General features: G+C 43.4%; 1 protein-coding gene across 1 annotated transcript; it reads right to left on the bottom strand.

The window, feature by feature from the left end:
• Positions 1-48: 48 nt before the first annotated feature.
• Positions 49-25,953, bottom strand: FBXO22 (F-box protein 22). Its single transcript, XM_061394717.1, has 7 exons — positions 25,730-25,953; positions 25,202-25,340; positions 15,507-15,594; positions 14,565-14,660; positions 10,913-11,077; positions 3,596-3,761; positions 49-900 (listed from the first exon to the last, which is right to left on the bottom strand). Exons 1-7 carry the CDS (start codon positions 25,870-25,872, stop codon positions 483-485), a joined length of 1,215 nt encoding a protein of 404 aa, XP_061250701.1. The 5' UTR covers positions 25,873-25,953; the 3' UTR covers positions 49-482.
• Positions 25,954-27,457: the final 1,504 nt, after the last annotated feature.

The raw sequence follows: 27,457 nt of genomic DNA, 5'->3' as shown, positions 1-27,457 counted from the left end.
ATAACATGGTGCAACTGTAAAGCAGAGAAAAATTTATCAAGCCATCTGTATAGTTTTCTCTTTTATTAAGGAAGGAAAAAAAATCTTCATGATTCTGCTGAAAGATCATCTCCCACTGCAGAGGTAGTCATGGAATGTCTCAGCTCTCCTTCCTTCGATGGATCCTTTCTCAGTCTTCCCATGCAGAAGACTATGTAAAGTCCTGTCATACAGCAGTCACACAGCCTGGTGCAATAGTCATAATTGGTTCACTTGTGCCTGATGCAGAAATTCTCAACTCTGGGTCCCCATTATGTTATATACAAAGTTATCCTTCCTCTAATACATTAAAAACTACCAAAAAAATCTTTAGAGTGTCAAAGCTATAAAACAGATACATATAAAGTTTCTTTTGTCTGAAATATACACCTCCCAAGTTTCCATTTTCCAGAAAAGGCAGAGCCTACAAGCTACATATTGTGAAAGCCACTTTACAGGTGGCTTTATTTAGATGACCCAAGATGAATCAGTGCCATTATTGTTGTATAGCTGTGAAATAGATCATTATAGTTAAACTCATTACATTTCTTCAGTATAAAGTTCCCAGTGACTATGCGATCGCATCCAATTTCTCCATTTCCAAAGAAGCCAAATAAAGGAACACTAGGAAAAAACTTTCTAAATGCATCAGCCTCCACATTCTTCTTGGCTTTGTAATACTGAGAGCCCCTGCCGACGCATGCAAACATGAAACCAATGGTGTTCTGCTCTGGAATGTTTGCTGCCTTGAGGCGCTGCATTGCAGCGTCAGCAGTCTTCTCGTCATTGACATCCTCGTTGAGAAGCACTGTGGCACCCTGGACTTGGTGTCCACTAAATGACAGTCCGACCACACCAGTGGCATCAATGTCCAGGGGGCTCCTAGGAAATGAAATCAGAAAAGTGGCGACGTGTCATGAAACACAATTCAGATTTACAGTGTAAAAGAAAAGAAAATATACAGGGTAAAAGAAAAAACTCCTCCCAATTCTCACTGGTTGAGAAGTGCTGCCTTAATTTACAGTTAGTCTGAGGTGCTCCCTCCCCAGAGGTAAGGCAGAAAGGGTTACAGATGAAACTACTGAAATTAATACAATAAAAGAACGCAGAAGGCAGATCTGCGGAGAAGAAAGCAATTCTTTCTTCAGTCATAGATACAAAGGGGCCAATGCATCACCACAAGGATTCTAAAATCCAGCCTGGGCTGTCGAGGGGCACAGAGCATCCTTACCTTACCCTCTTCCTTAGAAAGGAACCTTACAACTTTACTCATATATACAATGCTGAAGCTTTCGGCATTATTTACAGCTTCAGTACCTTCTTATCCCCTACCTCAGCTTGTCAAATTTAATATTCAATCATGGAGGATAATTTTATTAGAATCCATAATTCCAGAAGTTTTAGCTGTCTTCTATTTGGTCCATAAAGAAACAGGTTACACTGCTGTGTCTTATTTATTGCTTTGAGCCAATAATTAAGTTTAATCTGAAGGACAAAAATCACATTTTCTTTTTGTTTCTATTTACCTGGCATTTTTTAAAATGAAATACTTTGTGGTTACTAAAGAAAATATAAAGTGTTAATAAAGTTGTAACACCCACTGGGGGAAACCAAGTAAGTACCTTTTTTTATCAGGCTTAGCAACATCTGAGTCTGTGAACAGGCAGGATTCACTGGGTTAATAAGAAACTGAGACTTAAAAGGCTTAAGCAGTAAGGCCCTTAAGGCTAACCAGTGGCAAAATGAATCTCTGAGGGGCAGAACCATCTTCCGGAGTCTGTAGCTGCTCCTTTAACGTTATTGCATTTCCTCTTCGGTGTACAATGCCGACAGGTGTCTCCTGCCTAAAAGAATCAGTCTTCTTTTTTTCAGAGGGAGAGGGGTTTATATCCGGACACCACTAAAATGAAGCACTGATATACTCGATGGCTTCCCTTACTCAATGACACAGTGTAAAGACCACATTAATGTGTCACGTAAAAGGTAATGATTGCTGGAGGGTGTATCTCCCCATATTAGGTAGAAAGGGTGTGTTACATACAGACAGCCATGCTAAACTAACTGGCCAGCATCTCAGATGGTACATGTCTGAATGAGTTGGCATTTCAAAGATAAACTGTAAGCTAATCACCATTGCCCTATCCGTATATAATTTAAAAGTAAAAGACAATAAGGAAGATTAAACAAGAGGGGAAATAACCCACAGACAGTGACCAAGAATCAGGTATACTTATGCATGAAATCCAGTGCTTAGAGTTCAGTGCACTTGGCTTTCCTCCCTTCTTCCTCAAGTTCCAGGAAACTCAACTTAGCATCTGCTTTCCCTGACCTGTCGGTGCTGACAACCAGGATGGAGATTATGACTGGGATGATTTAAATTGCTCTTAAAGATACTGATCTCTAACGGTCCGTCTCCATGTCACTGCTCTACGGTCCAAATACTAAAAATACAGAAACAACGAGGTTTGCAGGAAATATTTGGGGTCGGGGGAATGTTTCATTTTCTTCCTTTCGGAACAGCAGGTATTTATGTCCACTTAATTAGCTGAAACTCAAAATACTACATACTTTCATTGGACATGGAAAAGTAGAAGTAGTTCAAGATAGAAGAGCAAATATTTTTATCTTTGAAAACAGACACCTTAGTAATAAAATCAAAGAGATACCATTTTTGAACTTGAAAAAGCCTTTCAAAAGATTTAGTATAGTATTTTCCAAAATGTGTTCCAAGCAACATTGCTTATACGTGGAGTCTGAAAAAATGGTACAAATGAACTGATTTACAAAACAGAAATAGTCATAGACGTAGAAAACAAACAGGGTTACCAAGGGGGAGGAGGGGGTATCAACTGGGAGGCTGGGGCTGACATACACACACTATATAAGATAGGTGAGTACAGAGCATGGGGAACTTGTTCAGTACTCTAATGGCCTGTGTGGGAGTAGGATCTAGAAGACGGATGTATGTGTAACTGATCACTCTGCTGTCCACCTGAAGCGAGCACAACACTGCAAATCAACTATACTCCAATTTTTTTAAAAATCTAATACAGTGTTTTTTAAAATGTGTGCTGAATAATACCAGTAGGCCTGCAAGATGCTTCACGGACAAAAGGTTCTGTGGCCAAATGTATTTAAGAACTGCCACAAGTGACAGTATTACCCCTCCCTCTAAAAGATCCAAAGCACTGAGCACAGCACTAGGGGTTCCAAGAAGTTTTACCACAAAGCTGTGCTACTGAACCACACATTTCCTTTAGAGGAGAACACAACCAGAGGAAGTGATATGCTGCAGTTACAGAGTGATGGAGCCATCCAGAAACGCAATAATGTTGAAGGTCAATTTTAAGGAGAGTGTAAGTCCAACTAGGAATAAATTCTTAAAAGGATAACATATATAAATTTTGTTCTTCAAAGATAAGCAGAATTACATTGTGTAAGCCCTTCAACCTATGTCTGCTGCAAAATGGAATGAACCATTAGCAATCCTTTAAACATGATTTTTAAAAAACCCAAAGTGATGTAAAGCTGAGAACATAACCATCACACGCAGAAGTCAAAAGCACGTCAGACATACTTTTCAGAGGTCAGCGATGCCAGGTTGTCCACCTGGCCTCCAGCCAAGATGACGTTCATGTCACTGAAAGTGCTGACGACTCGCTGCAGGTAATTACTGGCTCCCACCTTACAGCAGTTATAGCCAAATACAAGGACCACTCGAAGCTCAGGGTTATCTAAAAGACCTGCAGAAAAACGAAGAGTGACCATCTAAAAAGAGAGTCTTTGAAAGAAATCCTTAAAAAGGAATTGTGAGTCATTTTTCAAAATGAAGTGTTATTGCTAATGTCTTACACGCCTAATTAAGAACAACTTAGTGCTTAAGCTGTCAAGTCTTCCATTCTTTTTTGCAAGCTCTAACATTACTCAAAACCTTTGCTATAATTAATTTTTAACCATTAAGAAAATTAAATGGCTATTTGAAAATAATATAGTCAACCTTCAACCCAAATAAGGAAGCAGCTGTGTAACCGAGCAGCACCCCTTGGTGGGCCTGGGCACAAGCCATCTCCACTCAGGCCGCCGCCTGCCATGGAAGGGAACCCTGGTTTACAAAACAGAGTTAGATGCAGTGGGAATTTAAACGTCCAGAGGAAATGAGACGCCACGAACCCCCTGTAGAGGGTTGAATGTGATCTCCCCCCACATTCCCAGGAACGAAGAATGTGACCCAACTTGGGAAAAGGGTCTTTGCAGGTGTGATTAAGGATCTTGAGATGTGATCATCGGGACTGTCCAGGTAGGCCCTAAATACTACACAAGTATCCTTACTAGGGAGAAGGCAATGGCACCCCACTCCAGTACTCTTGCCTAGAAAATCCCATGGATGGAGGAGCCTGGTGGGCTGCAGTCCATGGGGTCACGAAGAGTCAGACACGACTGAGCTATTTCACTTTCACTTTTCACTTTCATGCATTGGAGAAGGAAATGGCAACCCACTCCAGTGTTCTTGCCTGGAGAATCCCAGGGACGGGGGAGCCTGGTGGCTGCCGTCTATGGGGTCGCACAGAGTCGGACACGACTGAAGTGACTTAGCATAGCATCCTTACTAGAGAAACAGACAGAAGAGGCAGTGTGATCTCAGAAGCAGAGACTGAAATGATGCAGCCGTAAGGAATGTCGGTGGCATCAAAAGGAGGAAGAGAAAAGAGATCCCCACCCCCGGAACCACCTGACTCCAGCCTTCTGGCCTTCTGTACTGAGACAGAATAAATGGTGCTTTGAGCCACTGAAGTTTGCAGTAATTTGTTACAGCAGCCTTAGGAAACCAAAACACCACTAAAATACAGGCCTTATCCACATATTCCAGGAGAGAGAAGGTGGATTAACCATGGGAAACTCATTCCAGAGCAGGGAAATACTCAACTCTGGAGCCCTTCTGAGATGTAATTCTGGAATGAAAAGCAGCTACCACTAGAGGGCAGCACAGTCTGGGCAGGAGGCAGGCAGGACACACACATCCCGGACAGGCTCCCAGGCTTTGGGCAGGACACACACCCCCGACAGGCTCCCAGGCTTTGGGCAGGACACACATCCCCGACAGGCTACCAGGCTTTGGGCAGGACACACACCCCCGACAGGCTCCCAGGCTTTGGGCAGGACACACACCCCCGACAGGCTCCCAGGCTTTGATGTGTGCCTCTGGCACCCTGTTCATAGACTATCAATTTGAAATCTGACAAACAGGTAGCTCTGGGAGAGGAAAAAGAAAAAAAAAATCAAACACATGACCCACATTCGAGTATCCACTGACTCAGCCACATGGCTTCCACCTTCATAGGGTAAAGGCTGCCTGAAGTAAAGCTCATTCAAGCAAACTGGGGTGGGGTGGAGATGAATGACCAGTTCCTAACATGAAGTAATGACTTCTCCAGGGAGACTGCCTCTGGTCCATTTCTAATTCTCTCCACAGCACATCACTGATTTGGACGGTAAGAAAGTGAAAGTGAAGTCACTCAGTCGTGTCCAAGTCTTTGCGACGCCACGGACTGTAGCCTGCTAGGTTCCTCCAACCATGGGATTTCCCAGGCAAGAATACTGGAGTGGGTTGCCATTTCCTTCTCCAGGGGATCTTCCCGACCCAGGGATTGAAAATGGTCCCCTGCCCCGCAGGCGGACTCTTTACTGTCTGAGCCACCAGAGAAGCCCACATTGCAGGGAGAGTAAGAATATTAGTAAAAGCCAGTACTTTCAAGACACCATATACCCCAAACCATTACTAAAGGGCTCTTTTTCTCCACACAGCAAATTTTCAGAAAATGTTTCTTTTTCTTTTTCCAGAATGACTATTTCAAGTCAGAAGAGGCCGGTGGGGTCAACAGTGTAGTCTTATTTTACAAATAAGGGCTGATAATCTCAGGAAAGCGACTGGCCCAGGACATCTTAGCAGACTCGACCCACTTCTCTTGACTCTCAGTTTTAAGTTTTAGAAACCTGAAGACTTCTAATCTCTCCCCTTCCTACTGTTTTCTAAGCTCTAGACTCTTTTACAGTTGCCGACTAGGCACCACCCTCGTTCAGCCAGCGCATACCCGGTGCTTTCAACGTCTCCCTCCAGCGGTCTTGTTCTATAGCCGACCACGCGCACACACACTCATCTAGAAACCAGACCCACTTCCCTCCACCCAACTTAGAGGACAAGTCCACCGCAGCCCGGGCTGGCTGCCTGTCGAGGCAGACAGGTCTCTATCATGTACCGGAAGGAAGGTTCAAACGCCACGCCACTCAAAATTGAGAGGCCTAAGATTCACGAGCCTGAGAAGATGACCACCCAGCTCATTTTGAGGTAAATCCTGGCACTGCCTTCAGTCCTGCCTCTGGTGAAACAAGCGGGTCCTCTACTCGGTACAAGTGTCTCAGAACTTCCAACTTCAAGAAAGCAGGCTAGCCATCTTCCCAGCTCTGGTATTTGCTGGGCAGATGACACACTCAACCAGTGAGCTCCAGTTCCCTGTTCCTGGAAATCCAGCGTGAGATGGAAGTCACAGCAGACAGTGCCTGGAGGGCACGTGGGCCACCCGTTCCCTTGGCAGCCCTGAACACTGTTCGACGGCACACAGCGCTCGGTGACCAGGCCTCGCGGGCTTGGATCCCACCACTGCTACTTTAAGGAATCACAGCTGGGGTGATGCCACCACTCTATGGTGTTCATAGACAGACATGGTACGAAACAGCTTCAAAGACTCAACGTGTTTCCTGTAAGGGCATATGGATCCACTAGAATTTATCACAGTTCTCGGAAGACTGAGTAGCGTTCTACTTCTGTCCTGGCCCGGCAAACCAGGGCCCCAGCTCTAGCAAACGCTGACAGTCTGCACCTCAGGTACTACCCATGGCCCTGGCTGCACTATGCCCCTCCTACACGTGAGCCTCAACTCAGAATTCCTCCACCGATCATCTACATATCTTTTTTGTAAGCTGCCTTAAATTCATTTTCAAATAAGGCAGAATATAAATTCGTTACAGATATGATCAAGCTGGAAGGTTAAAAGGAAAAAACTAAAATCTAGACACCAAGACCAGTATCAGGTTCAGGAAAGCCTACTATGAAGAACTATTCCAAAGACTGGCCAGGACTGCCTGAAAAAACTTTAGGTCTGTGTGTTCAGATTTCTATTCTTTTTAGAGAAACCTCTCTCTGAAGACAGCTCTTTTATGAACTATTTGAAAGTGATATAATCTAAACGCATGTAGAATATCGGTAATTACTTTAAATAGGTACGCAACAAGCAACAAAGACTTATTGTATAGCACAGGGAACAATGTCTGGGTAACTCAGCTGCTAAAGAATCCGCGTGCAATTCAGAAGACCTCAGTTCGATTCCTGGGTCGGGAAGATCCGCTGGAGAAGGGATAGACTACCCACTCCAGTCTTCTTGGGCTTCCCCAGTGGCTCAGCTGGTAAAGAATCTGCCTGCAATGCGGGAGACCTGGGTTCGATCCCTGGTTTGGGAAGATCCCTTGGAGAAGGGAACGGCTGCCCCTGGGAGGGACATGCTGGCATCACGTCAGGGTCAACCAAGAGTCAGCAACATCAGCTGCCGAACCTCCTTCCCCTCCTCCCCCAATTACTGTGCCAGCTCCTTTTTCTTCAATCACCATTAAATAACCTGGTGTTCCCAAATTTCCATCTGTGGTTGAGACCATTCTCTTGAGCTTCAGACCTATATATTAACTGTCGAATCAATGTTCCCATCTCAGATTCAACGTGTCCAACCCAGAACTGGTAATCTGATTCTTCTGACCTCTGTCCCCATCTATTCCGTTCCTCAGAGCGCCTGCCGTGGCAGAAACCCGGGTGACAACACTGCCACCCTCCTCATTCTCAACTCCCAACATTTAAATCCATCACCCCAACCTCGATTCCACCTCGAAACTTCATCGTGAATCCATCCGTGTCTCTACAACTCCACTTGTCACAACCACAACAGCCCTGATCTTCCTGCATCCTCTCTTATGAGAGGATGAGCACAAAATGAGCACACCACAGCCAGAGGGGCAGTTTCAGAAGACTTAGCTGGCTGTGTCCCTCCTCTGCCTCGAGTCCTGGCTTGCCACTGCCCTTATGTATGTAAAAATCCTTGGTGTGTCCCCACAACGCAGAGCCAGCCCCAGCCTGCCTCCTGGCTCACACCACACTCCCTCACCTTCCATCTCACCATTCCCTAGACACACTGGAATTCCTTATATTTCATAAATGAGCCAGTGGCTGCACAGCAGTCCTGAAGGTGAGCTGCCAGGCCCTTTCTATTTCCTGTCCTTTGATCTATTTTTGTCAATAACCGGGAAAGAAGGCACAATACTTGTACAATCCTCTTCCTGACTCCACATGTGAGGGACCCCTGCCCACTCCAGTTCACTCCTCCTCAGGGCTCTGCCCAAATGTCACTTTCCCAAGACCCCAGGGTGGATTAAGTCCTGTGCTTATGTTTCCCAGCACTTCTGTGCGTCCACCACGGTAACACTTACACATCGGTGTACCGCATTCAAAGTCGGCCTGGCCTGCTGAACCAGGAGCTCCAGGAGGCATCTCCACAGCCCCGAACATGCAGGCCTGGCAGAGGATCTGCACACGAGCAGTTTCCAATGAACCAACACTGGCTTTTACGGAACATGGGTATTTCTGATTTCACTTCGAAAGCATCAAGTGCTGGCCCATCTACATGTGTATATCTATATATTTTTTTCATTCCAGAGACTATTTTTTAACACGGGGTGGATACCATACAGATCTCAGAACAACCTGTGTCTCTTCAGGGCTTCACTTGTGGTTCAATCAGTAGGAATCTGCCTGCAATGCAGGAGATCGGAGTTCGATCCTAGGTGGGGAAGACCCCCTGGAGAAGGAAATGGCAACCCACTCCAGTATTCTTGCCGGGCAAATTCCATGGACCGCAGTCCATGGGGTCACGAGAGTCAGACACAACTTAGCGACTAAACCACCACCACCACGCCTCTTTTAAAAAATGCGCCATTTTGGTAAGTTCTTCAAAAAGAATGTAACCAGGGTATATGTGTGTGTATTATATATATGTATATTTATATATATAAAGTAATCTGTACTGGGATGCTGGGTTTGATTATGACACACCCTATATACAAGGTCTAGAAGGACTCTAATATCTCATTCGAGGTCCCTGCCCACAGAGACACTGCCCATCTCGCAGGAGGCTGAGGGGGCTTTGTTTATTCACCACAGGCTTTCCACACACCACCTTCTACTCAGAGCAGCCAAGTCTACAACACAGGGGAACACAGCCCAGGCGCCAAATCTGGCCCCTGCCTTTGCATATAAAGTTTTACTGGAACAAAGCTGATTTTTTGTGTACTGTCACAGCTGCTGCAGTGCTCCAATGGCAGAGCTGAATAGATGCCACTAGGCCGCATGCCTGGCTAAGCCTGAAACGGTCACTACCCGGCCTTTAGAGAAAGTGTGCTGAGCCTGTGGGACGCTTCCAGGAACGGGGTGCCGTCCACGGCCACAGAACGTGGCTGACGAGCTGCGCCGGGCATCTGGCTCAGGGCTGCAGGCTGGGGCTCTGTGGAGAAGGGGTGCCCACATCACAGCCTCCCTCCCTGCCCCCCTCAAATGCCTCCATCTTCCTGTCCACTTACAAGGCAACAGTCCAAACAGAGAAGTACAGAAACTAGTACAGGAAAGGATAGAGATTACCATCTCAATCTAGGCAGAGCCTCAGTTTCCAGAAGGTCATGAACAGGATGAAAACAATGCCTTGGAATAAGTCAAAACTGTTGCCAGCAAACAGTTCAGCGAAAGGACACCAATAAAACCACGTCACAGAGCAGAAAAACATGGGGCTCTTTCCTGTCAGTTTTCTGATTCCTATACTTACAGCCACAATGCAAAGGTCTAAAACAAATCCAATAACTATTTGATTATAAAATAGATGGTTACTCCCACTCAAGATTTTGAGTCTTTCTTATAAATGGACAAAACTAGGCTTCTAGCTTCAAGCAGTGCTACCACAAAGACCTCAACCATGGATCCCCAGGCTGCTTTAAAACAGAAGAGAACATGCCCAGGAGGCACCGTACTCACTTCTGGATAAAAGAAAAGAGACAGCACAGAAGAAGAAACCATATGACCTTCAGCAAAAGCACCAAGTTAAAGGCCAAACAAGTTCCTCTAACAAGTTAACCCCAATCAGTTCACCTGCAGAGTAGATGAAAGGCCTTAGCACTGCTTTGCTTGAATAGTTTAATGCTTCCTATATTAAATTAAGCTTTCTCATTAGTGCTTAGAAACGGAGCCAACCCTTTCTATCAACCCTTATGCATGACCTGTCTACATCAGCCAAGTCTCCTGCCTGGTATTTCCTAGTAAACCTTTGTTTGATAGACTTTGCTTTAACTTACACTATCTCTAGAACTTATCAAATTCATCACACTTATTTCTTTCTAATTAGTCGGTATTGAACTAACCTGTATCTTCTAGTTTTTTTTAAACAAATGCTTATTACTATCACAAAAGAGAAATACAACCTTAAACTTTTCAGCTTCAAAAAACAAAACAGGACAAAATGATAAGAAAATATTCAAAGAGGAAGAAGTCCTTCAAAATTCAGAATTAAATGCAAGTGAGTTTTTAATCAATGGAGTATTTGTGGAAAATTCATCTCTAGTTCTCTCAGGTTGTAATGTAAGTAAAATAATTTAAAAAGTGGATCTATTCTATCAAAAATATTGCACCAGCCTCTGTTAATCACTAGTTTGAACTGTCCACATCTGCAGTAACTTGTACTTAATTCAGACTCTCTTGCGAACAAACAAAATCAATCAACAATGGGGGCAATTAATGGTAAACATAACAACTTACCTACTTCAGTGAGTTGATGCCTTTCTAGTGTTAATTTCTTTGGATCCTTAATAAAATGAAAGGGCTTTATTTTTATTCCTTCAATTTGAGGAAATAATAGAGCAAAACCAGATTCTCCAATTTCTATTTCCTGAGGTCGATTGCTACGTGATCCTATTGGTGTCACTAGGAAAGAAGGTAAACCATTTTGTGAACAAATTCAATGAAGACAGCCACACCTCATATAAATTACCCAGTTTACTAACATAATCAATTAGATAATAGGCCACTACCCAAGTAAAAGTTTCTCAGCTTTCACATTTTTAGGAGTATAAGGTCATGATGTCTATAGTTTACTTTCAAACTGTTTAGAAAGAAATGTTTTCATAAACACAGAAAAAGCACATGTTTTTCACTATGGTGATCTAGATGAAGGCATAGGGTGTTTATTGTACTATTCTATTATTCTGCCACCTTTTCTATAGATTTGAAGTTTTTCTAAATAAAAAGTTGGGGAGGTAGTAATTACAACTTCACAGCAATTCTACTTCAAAAACATTTATCATCAATGGCTGTTTTAGAAATAGTTACTAATTGTAGCCTAAGAAAAAGGAATCCAATCAGCTGTCGTGGTGGAAGTGTTGTTGTGACATGTGTGGAACTGGCTCAAAGAAAGCACTCAGCTGCAGGGGAACAAGAATCAACAGACAGGGTGAGGAGTGGGTCCAGGTCCTGAATAAAGGGAGTTGCAATGATACTCCCTCCCAACATGAAGATAACACGGGAACTTAGGGAGAAAGATGCGCAATGCTCTGAGCGAGAGGAAGGCTTCAGGTAGACTGCCCACCCGTCACTATGGGATCACGGAGGCAAAAGTGTTGCCTGGGTCTGCCTGCCCTCTCCTGTCCCTGACCCCCAACTCAAACTTTAGAGTTTCTACTTGGTCATGCTTTGAGGAAGTCACAGCGGGCAGCGTGACTGCGCACACACAGGCCCAACAAGATTAACTCAAAGAACAAAGAACTCAAAGCTGTTTTTATAGAAGCACTTGATAATAACTAGTAATGTGTAACTAGATCGCTCATTTAAGGAAAAATTAAGAGTTAAAAGAAAATCAGTCACTGTCATCATTTTTTCAATCCAATGAGAAACAAAATTTGTGATGAAGGGGCTGATATAATAATATAGGAGCAGGAGCTAATCGAAGGAGACATGAAACAGTCCCCATCAACCATGTATCTACCCTTCAGATCAGATCAGATCAGTCGCTCAGTCGTGTCCGACTCCTTGCGACCCCACGAATCGCAGCACGCCAGGCCTCCCTATCCATTACCAACTCCCGGAGTTCACTGAGACTCACGTCCATCGAGTCAGTGATGCCATCCAGCCATCCCATCCTCTGTCGTCCCCTTCTCCTCCTGCCCCCAATCCCTCCCAGCATCAGTCTTTTCCAATGAGTCAACTCTTCGCATGAGGTGGTCAAAGTACTGGAGTTTCAGCTTCAGCATCATTCCCTCCAAAGAAATCCCAGGGCTGATCTCCTTCAGAATGGACTGGTTGGATCTCCTTGCAGTCCAAGGGACTCTCAAGAGTCTTCTCCAACACCACAGTTCAAAAGCATCAATTCTTTGGCGCTCAGCCTTCTTCATAGTCCAACTCTCACATCCATACATGACCACAGGAAAAACCATAGCCTTGACTAGCCGGACCTTTGTTGGCAAAGTAATGTCTCTGCTTTTGAATATGCTATCTAGGTTGGTCATAACTTTCCTTCCAAGGAGTAAGCATCTTTTAATTTCATGGCTTCAGTCACCATCTGCAGTGGTTTTGGAGCCCAGAAAAATAAAGTCTGACATTGTTTCCACTGTTTCTCCATCTATTTCCCATGAAGTGGTGGGACCGGATGCCATGATCTTAGTTTTCTGAATGTTGAGCTTTAAGCCAACTTTTTCATTCTCCTCTTTCACTTTCATCAAGAGGCTTTTGAGTTCCTCTTCACTTTCTGCCATAAGGGTGGTGTCATCTCATATCTGAGGTTATTGATATTTCTCCCGGCAATCTTGATTTCAGCTTGTGTTTCTTCCAGTCCAGCGTCTCTCATGATGTACTCTGCATATAAGTTAAATAAACAGGGTGACAATATACAGCCTTGACATACTCCTTTTCCTATTTGGAACCAGTCTGTTGTTCCATCCAGTTCTAACTGTTGCTTCCTGACCTGCATACAAATTTCTCAAGAGGCAGATCAGGTGGTCTGGTATTCCCATCTCTTTCAGAATTTCCACAGTTGATTGTGATCCACACAGTCAAAGGCTTTGGCATAGTCAATAAAGCAGAAATAGATGCTTTTCTGGAACTCTCTTGCTTTTTCCATGATCCAGCGGATGTTGGCAATTTGATCTTTGGTTCCTCTGCCTTTTCTAAAACCAGCTTGAACATCAGGAAGTTCACGGTTCACATATTGCTGAAGCCTGGCTTGGAGAAGTTTGAGCATTACTTTATTCACGTGTGAGATGAGTGCAATTGTGTGGTAGTTTGAGCATTCTTTCTCATTGCCTTTCTTTGGGATTGGAATGAAAACTGACCTTTTCCAATCCTGTGGCCACTGCTGAGTTTTCCAAATTTGCTGGCATATTGAGTGCAGCACTTCCACAGCATCATCTTTCAGGATTTCAAATAGCTCAACTGGAATTCCATCACCTCCACTAGCTTTGTTCGTAGTGATGCTTTCTAAGGCCCACTTGACTTCACATTCCAGGATGTCTGGCTCTAGGTCAGTCTGTAAACACTTGAAATCCTTTGTACTTCCTTGCATAGGACTTAATATCCAATCAAAATTCTTTCAGTGAAGATTACAAATGCCAATTGTGGAGTAGTACTGAGTGCAACAAAGTAAAGGATCACAGCTAACATTCACTCCCTGCTCACTACATGTCTCTATTCTAAACACTGCACGTGTGCAATTCACTGACTCCTCAGACTCTCTGGGAAAGCTACTGTCAATCACCCCCATGTCAGAGAGGGGGAAACGGAAGCTCCATGAGGTCAGTGAGCTCACTCAAAGTCATGCAGACATAGAGTGCTACAGCCGGGATTTCCACCCAGGGATTGGAACCACCGCACCATGATGGCCTCAACGGGCTCTCCCTCCCCAAAGAGCTAGAGAACAGTCAAAAATAATTAAAAGCAGCAAAAATTCACCGGGAGCAAAGCTAAAAAAGAAAACTTCATGGTATATGCTTCAAATAGTGGCAGCTAAGGAGAGAAAGAGAAGTGCATGAGGAAGGTTGAAGGCAGTTCCTGTCCAGGCCGACCTCACGTCTACCCACCAGAAACAGTTCTGGCTGAACTGCCAGAAGTGGGAATTCTCACTAATACTTTCTAATTTGTAGAGAGGATGAATGAGATCTTTGTCTTTCTCTGAATGGCTACCTGGAAGATATGAATTATTATTACATGTGGCTTATATGGACAACCCTGAGATTTGAAACATTAACCACAATAACCTAAAGAGCATGAACGTAAGTCAAATATAACTTGAAGGTATAGAAGGCCAACGTTATCGTACTTTGGACGGCCAAAAACATAAATCTGCTTTAAGCTACAAATAACCCACCGGTCCATAGGACCCCACATTAATGAAAGCCAGGAAATCAAGTTGGTATTCTCTCACCTACAATTCCTGGGGTCACAATCCCAAGGACTTGGCATTGTTTTGGGAAGAGCTTCTCAAGGGCAAACGCTGCTTCCATAGTAGTTCTTTTCCTGGCTGCAGTAATACAGAAGAAGATTATCCAGGCCATCCATTTAAGGTCAAATTTGATGAAGAAAATAAAAGCAAATATTAAATAAAGTTTAAGTCACTTAACACTAGAACACATTACAAGGACGTCTAAAAGCTTTGATTAAAACCAAAAGTCGTGTTTTGTTGTTATGAGTCCCTGTTTTATAAGTTAAATTCTAAATCTGACCTTCAGCATTGCCAGTTTGTCTTTTCCAGTTGTTCACATACTGCTTTTGCCTCAATGACACAAGCAGTAGCCGCTGGATTTCAGATGGACTATTCTTTCTGTTAAGCTGATACGAAATCATGACTTTTCTAGAGCACAGTCATCTGGAATCAAATCACACAATGACAATCCACTAAGTCTTAACTCTGGGGTCAGTGTGCCCATCATGGGACACAGTCTGCTTCTTCACTTAGCAAGCCAAGAAGAATGCACAGTGCTGCCAGAGAACTTCGGTGAATAGTCATCCAACACAGCAAAAGGCTGGAACAGCCAAAGACAGACATTCTGTTTTAACAGTAAAATGCAAACGCCTGCACACGAAGTCTTTCGAAATGAGAAAACAGCTCTCCAAAGGCCTTGTGTCGAGTGTACCACGGCGTTTGGAACCTCCGGATAGAATCTCTGAATCTTTAGACTGCAAGGTGTGCAATCTCTGACGCAGACGCTTCCTCAAAAGTTCAGAGACACTATATGCATGCATTCTTCAGGGAGCAGGCCCACAGCCTCAGAAAGTCAGTAACTCTCAGGATGAAAACAGTACTCATCTCCAAACAGAGGTGCACAAGGAAACAAGAGAACCCAAAACTTTGTCCCCTGCTGCTCACCTCTCTTATGGCCACGACACTCCTCCAGATTAATGAAATTTTCTGAATCAGCCATGTAAAGAACTGTCTGTGGTAATATATGGACATTCTGCAAAGGAAAAAAGAAAAAAAACAGAATTTGATCACACAAATCTACCAATGCTTTTGTGGCGCTTTCAAGTTCTGCCCTGACCCAAACTGCTGTCACCCAACCCTTCTTCAGGCCAGTGTTGGTGTTTTGAGTCCATCTACTCATTCGTGTTTCACTCACGCTCTTTCATTTTCAGTTCATTCATTTGTTGAACATATATTATTTCTTCAGGTCACATTCATTCCAGCCTGACTGACGAAGTTCATTTTCACAATAATTTAAGCTCTTAGACAAAAACATTAAGTACCAGCAAAAGATTCCACTGGCTCTATGTGAACAGGTATCACAGCAACAGAAACATCTCAGCAAGAGGAAAGGTATAGACTTGTATCACTCCTCTCTTCTTTGACAGATTAAATAATCCAGGCCTTCATTTCCGGCTTGCTAACTAGTTAGTTTCCTACAGGAATCTATCGCTCACCATTATCTGGACAAGCTCACTTCTGTATTTATCCTTCTGCAGCTTTCTTCCTCTTGCTGAAGACTGTTCTTCTCCTAAGAAAGAGCTAAGTGCCGCACACCATAAAACCTTTTCCTAGACTTCCTAAGGACCGCTGACCTCGTGTGTGACATCCGTCATCCCAGTCATTCTTACTTGTGCCTTATCTCTTACAAGGGACAGCTGTAAGCCCTTACAACCTGGGCTTATTCAGACTCATGTTTTCCACCAAAATACATATAACAGACAAGTGGCGAAGCAGCTCAACTTAATGAAAAGGGTGTATACAGTTTTCCTCCTAAGCTGGTTACTTTCAAAGATTTTTACTATCAAAATGGAAGGAAGAAGATAGCATTCAGCAAAGCCTCAATAGGAGTTAAATGAAAATGAAATGTTGATCTGGGAAAGTTAAGTTGTTTTGGAATAGATTCCATATAGACAGACTCATAAAAGATACTGAGACAATGATGAGTGGCCTCAGGGCTGTATAATAAACTATGGATACAGTTTCTGTGGTCCACAAGGCATCGTCAAAGAATATAATTTGGGGAGTAGGGGGCAAGATAACAGTAATAAGACCTTCAGCCCACATCCTACCACAGACACTCCAAATTTACAATTATTTACAGAGGAATTACTGATGGGAACAACCTCAAGACTAATGGAAAAAAATTTCCACAGCTGAAGACATGCAGCAGGAACCACCATGAGAAGGCAGAAGGGAGAAACTGGAGATACAGCACAGCGGAGACCACACCCTGAACAGGCAACCTACAAATGTGAGGATAATCACAACTGCAGAGGCTGTCCCCAAGGAGGAAGGGATCCGAGCCCCACCCTGGACCTCCAGCCTATGGGTCCTAAAGCCAGGAAGATGAGGCCCTAGATCATCTGGCTCTGAAGGCCAGCAAGGCTTGTGTACAGAAGAGCCAGAGGGCTGGAGGAAACAGAGACTCTATTCACAAAGGGTGTACACAAAATCTCGTATGCTCTGAGTCCAAGCTCAGAGGCAGTAATCTGAAAGAAGGCTTGGTCAGATCTTGGAGAGCCTCCTGGAAAGGCAGGAGGCAATGGGGACTCTCCCCTAGGGACAGAGATGCTAGCAGCAGCCATTCTGGGGGAGCTTGTTCTACCAGGAGGACCCTGATGCTGCTAGCACCACTGTGGAGTCCCTCCTCTAGCCTATCAGTGCCATGGGCTTACCTACCTACCAGCCCTTGTCCTGCCTTGGCCATAAAGCCAACTTCACTGGAACCCAACCCCATCCGCCAGCAGCTGGCAGCCTCCACATGAGCTCCTGGCAGCCAACCGGGCTTGGGGGCCAGCCCTGCCTACCAGCACACCCACAGCAGTCAGCTCTGCCACAAGAGATGAACCCTCGCAGCCCACATAAGGGGCTCCTAGAGGATACAGCTCTGGTGATCAGAGAGAACTGTGCTTCTGGGCCCCCTAGGACATCTTCTTCTCCAAGATCAGGAAGCATAACTGATCTACCTGATATAAAGAAATAAAAACAGAAAATCAGGAAAAATGAGGTGACAGAGGAGTATGTTCCAAACAAAGGAACAAAACAAAATCCCAGAGGGAGAACTAAGTGAAATGAGATAAGCAATCTACCTGATACAGAGTTCACAGTAATGATCATAAAGACGCTCAATGAACTCAGGAAAAGAATGGATGAACACAGTGAGAAGCTTAAGAGTGACTTCTAAAGAACCAAACAGATCTGAGAAATACAGTAGCTGAAATAAATTTAGCTACACTAGAAGGAATCAACAGTTGATTAGATGATACAAAGAAATGGATGAGTGAAGTAAAAGAGTAGTAGGAACATCTCAAGCTGAAAAGAAAAGAAAAATCTTAAATGACAGTAGTTTAAAAAATCTCTGGGATAACATCAAGAGTACTAACATTCACATTATAGGAACCCCAGAAGCTGAGGAGAAAGAAAGTGACAAGAAAAGTTACTGGAAGAATAATAGCTAAAAACTTCCTTAACCTGGGAAAGGAATATCCAGATCCAGAAAGCACAGATCCCAAACAAGAAGAACTCAAAGAGGTCCACACCAAGGCACATTACAATTCAAAAGGCAAAACTTAAAGCGAAACTCTTAAAAGCAGCAAGAGAAAAACAACTAGTTATGTACAAGGGAACTCCCATAACATGGTCAGTTGACTTTTCAGCAGAAATTTTGCAGGGCAGAAGGGAGCAGCAAAATATGTTCGATGTGATGAAAGGAAAAAACCCACAATCAGGAGTAGTCTATTCGGCAAGGCTATCGTTCAGATTTGAAAGAGCAATAAAGAGTTTCACAGACAAGCAAAACCTCAGTTCAGCACCTCTAAGTAGAATTTACAAGAAATGTTTAAGAGACTTCTCTAAACATCTCACCTGGAAATAGAAAAATCTAGAAGGAAGGTTAAAAGACAAAAGTAAAGTAAAATCATCAATATCCACAAAAAGTTGTTAAAGGATACAGAAACCAAGAAAAGGGAAAATATGATGTCAAAAATGATAAAGAGTGGGGGTGGATGCAGGTTTGTTTGAATGTGTTCAAACTTAAGAATCACCACCTTAAAATAATCACATACAGAGGACAAAGGAAATCAAACTTAACACTAAAGACAGTCAGGACATCACAAAGGAAGCGAGCAAAAGAAGGAAAAAAGAACTACATCAACAATCAGGAAACAGTAAACAGGAATAAGCACATACTTAATTTTTATTACTTTCAATGTAAATGAACTAAATGCTCCAATCAAAAGACACAGACTGGCTGAATGGGTAAAAAAAAATAAGACCCATATATATGCTGCCTACAAGAAACTCACTTCAGATCTAAAGACACACGCTGAGAGTAACGAGATGGAAAAAAAGTGTTCCATGGAAATGGATATGAAAAGATAGGTAGCACTACTTTGATAAAGAGATTGATACAACAAGATATGACAATTGTAAGTATATATGCACCCAAAAAGAGAACACCTAAATACATAAAGCAAGCAGAAACAAAGGGCGAAAGTGCCAGTAACATCCTAATAATTGGGAACTTTAACACCCTACTTATATCAATGATCAGATTGTCCAGAGAGAAAATCAATAGGAAACACTGGCCTTGAACAATACATTAGGACAGACAGACTCAATAGATATAACATATAGAACATTCCATCCAAAAGCAGCAGAATACACATTATTTTCAAGTGTACCTGGAACATTCTCAAGGATAGATAACATGCTAGGCCACAGAACAAGTCTCAATAAATTAAGAAGTCAGAAATCACATCAAGAATCTTTTCTGACCACAACACTATGAGACTAGAAATTAACCACAACAAAACGAAACACTGGTAGGCCAAATATGCAATTAAGTAACCAATGGGCAACTACAGAAGTCAAACACCTGCTGACAAATGGAAATGTGAACACAGCCCAAAATCTGCGGAATGCGGCAAAAATGGTTCCAAGAGATAAGTGTACAGCAATGCAAGCCTACCTCAGAAGACAAGAAAAATCACAATTTAAAAACCTAATCTTACACTAAATGAACTAGAAAAAGAACGCAAAAAACCCAAAGTTAGTAGAAAAATCATAAAGCTTAGAGCAGAAATAAATGAAATAGAGACAGTAAAATAATAAAAAAGATCAAAGGAACTAGGAGCTGGTTCTGTGAAGATAAAACTGACAAAACCTTTAGCCAGACTCATCAAGAAAAAGAGCCCAAATCAATAAAACAAAATGAACAAGGAGCTATTACAACTGACCCCAGAGAGATACAAAAAGATTCAGAGATTACTATGAACAACTATAAGCCAACAAGATAAACACCTAGAAGAAAGGGATAAACTTCTAGCAACACATAATCTCCCAAGAGTGAATCAGAATGAAACAGAAAATATGAACAAACCAATTACTGACAATGAAACTGAATCAGAAATTTAAAAACTCCCAACAGACAAAAGTTCAGGACCATACAGCTTCACCAGTGAATTCTATACCAAACATTTAGAGTTAACACCTATCCTACACAAATTATTCCCTAAAAATGAAGAGGAAGAATGGCTTCCAAACTCATTGTTATGACATATACCCTGTACCAAAACCAGATAAAGACACCACAAAAAAGGAAAATTACAAGCTAATATCCCTGATGAACAAAGATTCAAACTCCTTAAAAAAAATCAGCACATCAAATTCAATAATACATTAAAAGAGTCATGCACATGATCAAGTGAAATTTATCCCAGGGATGCAAGGATAGTTCAATATATGCAAATCAGTCCACGTAATACACCACATTAACAAAATGAAGAATAAATACCTGATCATCTCAATAAATGCAGAAAATTTTTTGACAATACTCAGTATCCATTTATGAAAATAACTGCACAAACTGGAGACAGAGGGAACACACATCTACATAGAAGACAAAAATCACAGCTGAAATCATACTCAGCAGTGCAAAGCTGAAAGAAAACAACTCATAACATAAGGAAAAATACAAAGATGTCCACTTTTGCCACTTACTCTCAACACAGTACTGCAAGTTCTAGCCATGGCAATTAGACAAGAGAAAGAAACAAAAGGATAATTTGAAAGAAGAAGTAAAACTGTCAGTGTCTGCAGATAACATAACACTACATATAGAAAACCCTAAAGACACTAGCAGAAAACTATTACAGCTATTAAATGAATTCAGTAAAGCTGCAGGAGCCAAAATTAATATACAGAAATTTGCTGTGTTTTTATACGCTAACAATGAACTATCAGAAAGAGAAATAAAGAAAATAATCCCCAAAGAATAAAATAACTAGGAATAAAACAACCAAGACATAAAGGACCTATACTCAGAAAATCTTAAGACACTGATGAAAGAAACTGAAGATGACACAATGAAACAATATACTGTGGTCACCAAATGGGAGAATATTGTGAAAATGACCATCTACCCCAATGCAATCTATACATTCAATGCAATCCCTACTAAAATACCAATGACATTTTCACAAAACCACAACAAATAATCTAAAATTTGTTTTGATTACTGTAATATAGTTTGAAATCATGGAACATGATACCTCCAGTCTTGCTCTTTTTTCTCAAGGTTGTTTTGGCTATTCAGGGTCTTTTGTGTTTCCATACAAATTTTAGAGGCTAAAATCAGAACTATCATTTGACCAGCAATTCCACCTCTGGGTATTTTTCTGAAGGAAAAAAAAAAACTATTTTGATAAGATATATGCTGTAAAGAGCAATATTGCATAGGAACCTGGAATGTTAGATCCATGAATCAAGGCAAATTGAAAGCGGTCAAACAGGAGATGGCAAGAATGAACATCGACATTTTAGAAGTTAGCGAACTAAAATGGACTGGAATGGGTGAATTTAACTCAGATGACCATTATATCTACTACTGTGGGCAAGAATCCCTCAGAAGAAATGGAGTAGCCATCACGGTCAACAAAAGAGTCCTAAATGCAGTACTTGGATGCAATCTCAAAAACGACAGAATGATCTCTGTTTGTTCCCAAGGCAAACCATTCAATATCACAGTCATCCAAGTCTAGGCCCCGACCAGTAATGCTGAAGCTGAATGGTTCTATGAAGACCTACAAGACCTTCTAGAACTAACACCCAAAAAAGATGTCCTTTTCATTATAGGGGACTGGAATGCAAAAGTAGGGAGTCAAGAAAAACCTGTAGTAACAGGCAAATTTGGCCTTGGAGTACAGAATGAAGCAGGGCAAAGGCTAATAGAGTTTTGCCAAGAGAACGCACTGGCTGTAGCAAACACCCTCTTCCAACAACACAAGAGAAGATTCTACACATGGACATCACCAGATGGTCAATACCAAAATCAGATTGATTATATTCTTTGCAGCCAAAGATGGAGAAGCTCTATACAGTCAACAAAATCAAGACCAGGAGTTGACTGTGGCTCAGATCACGAACTCCTGATTGCCAAATTCAGACTTAAATTGAAAAAAGTACGGAAAACTACTATACCATTCAGGTATGACCTAAATCAAATCCCTTACGATTATACAGTGGAAGCAACAAATAGATTCAAGGGATGAGATCTGATAGACAGACTGCCTGAAGAACTATGGACGGAGGTTCATGACACTGTACAGGAGGCAGGGATCAAGACCATCCCCAAGAAAAAGAAATGCAAAGAGGCAAAATGGTTGTCTGAGGAGGCCTTACAAATAGCTGTGAATAGAAGAGAAGTGAAAGGCAAAGGAGAAAAGGAAAGATATACCCATCTGAATGCAGAGTTCCAAAGAATAGCAAGGAGAGATAAGAAAGCCTTCCTCAGCAATCAATGCAAAGAAATAGAGGAAAACAATAGAATGGGAAAGTCTAGAGATCTCTTCAAGAAAATGAGAGATACCAAGGGAACATTTCTCACAAAGATGGGCCACAATAAAGGGTAGAAATGGTATGGACCTAAAAGAAGCAGAAGATATTAAGAAAAGGTGGCAAAACAACACAGAAGAACTGTACAAAAAAGATCTTCGCGACCAGATAATCACGATGGTGTGATCACCAACCTAGAACCAGACATTCTGGAATGTGAAGTCAAGTGGGCCTTAGGAAGCATCACTATGATCAAAGCTAGTGGAGGTGATGGCATTCCAGTTGAGCTATTTCAAATCCTGAAAGATGATGCTGTGAAAGTGCTACACTCAATATGCCAGCAAATTTGGAAAACTCAGCAGTGGCCACAGGACTGGAAAAGGTCAGGCAATGCCAAAGAATGCTCAAACTACCACACAATTGCACTCTCTCACACACTAGCAAAGTAATGCTCAAAATTCTTCAAGCCAGGCTTCAACAGTACGTGAACCGTGAACTTCCAGATGTTCAAGCTGGATTTAGAAAAGGCAGAAGAATCAGAGATCAAATTGCCAACATCCGTTGGATCATCGAAAAAGCAAGAGTGTTCCAGAAAAATATCTACTTCTGCTTTATTGACTATGCCAAAGCCTTTGATTTTGTGGACCACAACAAACTCTGGAAAATTCTAAGAGATGGGAATACCAGACCACCTGACCTGCCTCTTGAGAAATCTGTATGCTGGTCAGAAAGCAACAGTTAGAACTGGACATCGAACAACAGAGTGGTTCCAAATAGGGAAAGGAATACATCAAGGCTGTATATTGTCACCCTGCTTATTTAACTTGTATGCAGAATACATCAGGAGAAACGCTGGGCTGGATGAAGCACAAGCTGAAATCAAGATTGCCGGGAGAAATATCAATACCCTCAGATATGCAGATGACACCACCCTTATGGCAGAAAGTGAAGAACTAAAGAGCCCCTTGATAAAAGTGAAAGAGGAGAGTGAAAAAATTGGCTTAAAGCTCAGTAGTCAGAAAACTAAGATCATGGCATCTGGTCCCATCACTTCATGGCAAATAGATGGGGAAACAGTGGAAAATTGTGAGATTTTATTTTCCTGGGCTCCAAAATCATTGCAGATGGTCACTGCAGCCATGAAATTAAAAGACCTTTGCTCCTTGGAAAAAAAGCTATGACCAACCTAGACAGCGTAAAAATCAGAGACATTACTTTGCCAACAAAGGTCCATCTAGTCAAAGCTTTGGTTTTTCCAGTAGTCATGTATGGATGTGAGAATTGGACTATAAAGAAAGCTGAGCACCGAAGACTTGATGCTTTTGAACTGTGGTGTTGGAGAAGACTCTTGAGAATCCCTTGGACTTGGAGATCCAACCAGTCCATCCTAAAGGAAATCAGTCCTGAACATTCATTGGAAGGTCTGATGCTGAAGCTGAAACTAGTACTTTGGCCACCTGATGTGAAGAACTGACTCATTGGAAAAGACCCTGATGCTAGGAAAGATTGAAGGCAGGAGGAGGAGGAGATGACAGAGGATGAGATGTTTGGATGGCATCACCGACTGAATGGGCATGACTCTGAGTAAACTCCGGAAGTTAGCGATGGACAGGGAGGCCTGGAGTGCTGCACTCCATGGGGTCACAAAGAGTAGGATACGACTGAGTGACTGACTGAACTGAACTGATGCACTGCAGCATTATTTACAATAGCCAAGATATGGAAGCAACCTAAGTGCTCACAAAGAGATGAATGGATAAAAATGTGGTACACTTACTAGACAGTGTATTAAAAAGTAGAGACATCACTTTGCCAACAAAGATCTGTATAGTCAAAGCTACGGTTTTTCAGGTAGTCATGTACAGATGTGAGGCCTGGACCATGAAGAAGGCTGAGTGCAGAAAAATTGATGCTTTCAAATTGTGGTGCTGGAGAAGTCCAAATTCCTTGCACTGCAGAGATCAAACCAATCGATCCTAAAGGAAATTAACCCTGAAGATTCATTGGAAGGACTGATGCTAAAGCTAAATCTCCAACACTTTGGCCACCTGATGTGCAGAGCCTATTAACTGGAAAAGATCCTGATGCTGGGAAAGACTGAAGGCAAAAGAAGGGAGCAGCAGAGGATGAGTTGGTTAGATAGCATCACCAACTCAGTGGCAGTTTGAATAAACTCTGGGAGTTGGTGATGGACAGGGACGCCTGGCCTGCTGCAGTCCATGGGGTCACAGAGTCGGACACGACTGAGCAACTGAATTGAAAATGCCCAGTATGTGGAGAATGGTCAAAGAAACCATGACACATCCTTACAATACGCAGTCATTAAAATTGCTATTTATAAAGTCTTCATGACCCGAGAAAAATTTCCCTAAATTACAGAATAGCATCACCAATTCAATGGACAGGAGTTTGAGTAAACTCCGGGAGTTCGTGATGGACAGGGAGCCCTGGCGTGCCTGAACTGAACTGAAATGCTGTGCTTAGTCGCTCAGTGGTGTCCGACTCTGCGACCCCATGGACTGTAGTCCGCCAGTCTATCCATGGGGTTCTCCAGGCAAGAACTGGAGTGGGCAATTGCCATTTCCTCCTCCAAGGGATCTTCCCAACCCAGGGATCAAACCCAGGTCTCCCGCATTGCAGGCGGTCTACTTACCGTCTTGAGCCACCAGGGAAGTCAGGCCATATACGAATTGTTTTAAAGTATTTAATCTCAACGATTGACCCACCAACCCTGCAAAGGACTGTACGCGACACCCCTTACTTGCCTCAAGCTCTTCGGCTACCACGCGGACCAGGCAATGCTGCGCCAGATGGCAGGGATCCGCCGAGAGCGCGGAGATCCAGGTCACATTCCGATGAGTCCGCAACACTCTGCGCACACACTCCCTCCATAAGCGGCACACGCTGGGGACGCACACGCACAAAGGACTGTGAACGGACGTTCACTTCCCTTTCTCCTGCAGCTCTGTACAGACCTCCCTCCGCTCGCCCCCACCCATAACCTCAACAGTAGGAGATCGCTACGGGATCCCGGGTCCCCGGGACGGCGAGGCGTCTGGCACCGGTTCGGAGGCAGAGCTGGGGGCGGAGAGAACCGTAGGGGGAAACTGGCTCCTCTGGGAAGGGTCCCCGGGAGCACTACAGCAGGTGTGCTGGGGTACGGGAGCGCCACCTGGGGACACGGGGTCCGGAGCCGGGGTCAGCCCTGGGTCCCGACGGTATCCGCCCACCCGCCAGCCGAGGCAAGCCCGAGCCAAGTCCCGAGGTCAGCTTCCCGCCTCCTCTGCCCTCACCCGGCCACCCGCAGCAGCGCCTTAGCTGGCAGGAAGGTGAAGACACGCTCCACCACCTCCGCTAGATTACTCAGCACGAAGGTGCTTCGCGGGTCTGCGGAGGAGGAGCCGCAGCAATCGCCGCCGCCGCCCACCCGCTCCATGCCTCACCAACCCCACCAACCCCACCGGGAAACAGTACGGCGGCTCGGAGGGAGCGGCTTAGACAGGGCCCTCGGCGTACTGAGCAGGCGCGCGCGCCACTTCCGGCCGATCCGGGGAGGCGGAACTGCTGCGGGGAAGCCCACGTGACTCCAGGCTAATACGTTTCCGGCGCTGGCTTTGGATGGCGGGCAGGTGTTTGGAAGGGGAGCTTGGCAGACTTAAGAGTCCATGGGGTAGCAGAGTCGGACAGGACTGAGCGACTAAGCACAGCACACACAGAGTCACGCGTCCTGTAATTCTTCTGGGACTTTCCCGGAGGCTTCACGCAGTCAAACCAGATCCACCTCATTCTGTGCCGCTCACTGCTCTTGTAGCCGTATTTCCAAGTGTTTCATGAATTCTTGGAGTCAGACTAGAAAGTGTTGTTATCAGTCTTTACAGTCCCGATGTCAGTTAAACAACAGCATGAGTCTGATTTTTGAACAGATAGTATATGCTTTTAAAAGTGTGAAAATCAATACCTTTATTCAACACCGTGTAGCCCTCAAGTTCTGAACGTGTAAATCAGCTTACAGAGTACCTACCATTGCTGTGAAACCACGCCCCAAACAGCAGTAGTTCCCTGCCTATAGCATCAGATTCACCTGGGAAATACTCAGCTTGGCGCGTTCTCGGTCCCCACCGCAGGCTTACTATGCGGGCTGGGGCCCAGCAGTCGGAGTTTTAGCTTTACTGTGATTTAAATCTACCCCTGATGCAAGTTCAAGTTGAGAACCACAAACAAAAATATAAGCACAGCAGATACTGCTGTCTCCCCAGGGAACACCCACTCCTCCTGTAGCTTCCTTGCTGACAAGGCCCTGATCTGGCGCCCAGCTCTTGGCTGGTAAATGTGGTAAGTCTAAAAAAAGCAGGTCTCAAACATTTTGACTTCAGGACTGCTTCACATTCTTAAATACGGACAACGCCAAAGAACTTATTTACGTGGTATATTTACATAGTATATTTATCATACTAATTCACTTAAAATAGTTCATCACACAGAGTAACTTATGAAAAAATAACCTTACCAGATCTCCCACTCCATTCCCCAGTATTGCATAGAGTAGCATCTTTACATCTTATAAACCTGTAACTATTGACATTAGTATTAGACAGCTGGATCTGCTTCTGAATTCAGTCTGTTCAATATCATGTCTATCACATCATGTAGCCTCTGGAAAACTCCACTGTACACTTGGGAGAGAATGAGAGTGAAAATATCAAATAATGGTTTAGTGTTGCTTTGACCTTGAACACCTCCTAAAAGGGTCTCAGGAGTCTCCAGAGTTCTCCAACAAATTATACCTTGAAAACCACTGATCCAAACTAATCATGATAGTTTCATTCTTTTGACCAGCCATTAATTTAGGGGTAGACAAATGCTCTAGTTCTAGGCCCAGAAAAAGTTGTGTTTTTTTGGGAGCGGGGTAGGGGGACCTCTAAAGACTTTCTCACTTCCTAAGGAGACACTAGGGCCGTTATCTACCTCTGGATGGATTTTTAAGGTGGCTGCACATTCAAGTCTATCCAAAGATAAAACCA

The sequence above is a fragment of the Bos javanicus genome, chromosome 21 (genome assembly GCF_032452875.1).
Source record: "Bos javanicus breed banteng chromosome 21, ARS-OSU_banteng_1.0, whole genome shotgun sequence".
Classification (NCBI taxonomy): domain Eukaryota; kingdom Metazoa; phylum Chordata; class Mammalia; order Artiodactyla; family Bovidae; genus Bos; species Bos javanicus.
Note: the sequence above shows the minus strand (reverse complement) of the source record. Positions and strands in the feature narration are given on the sequence as shown.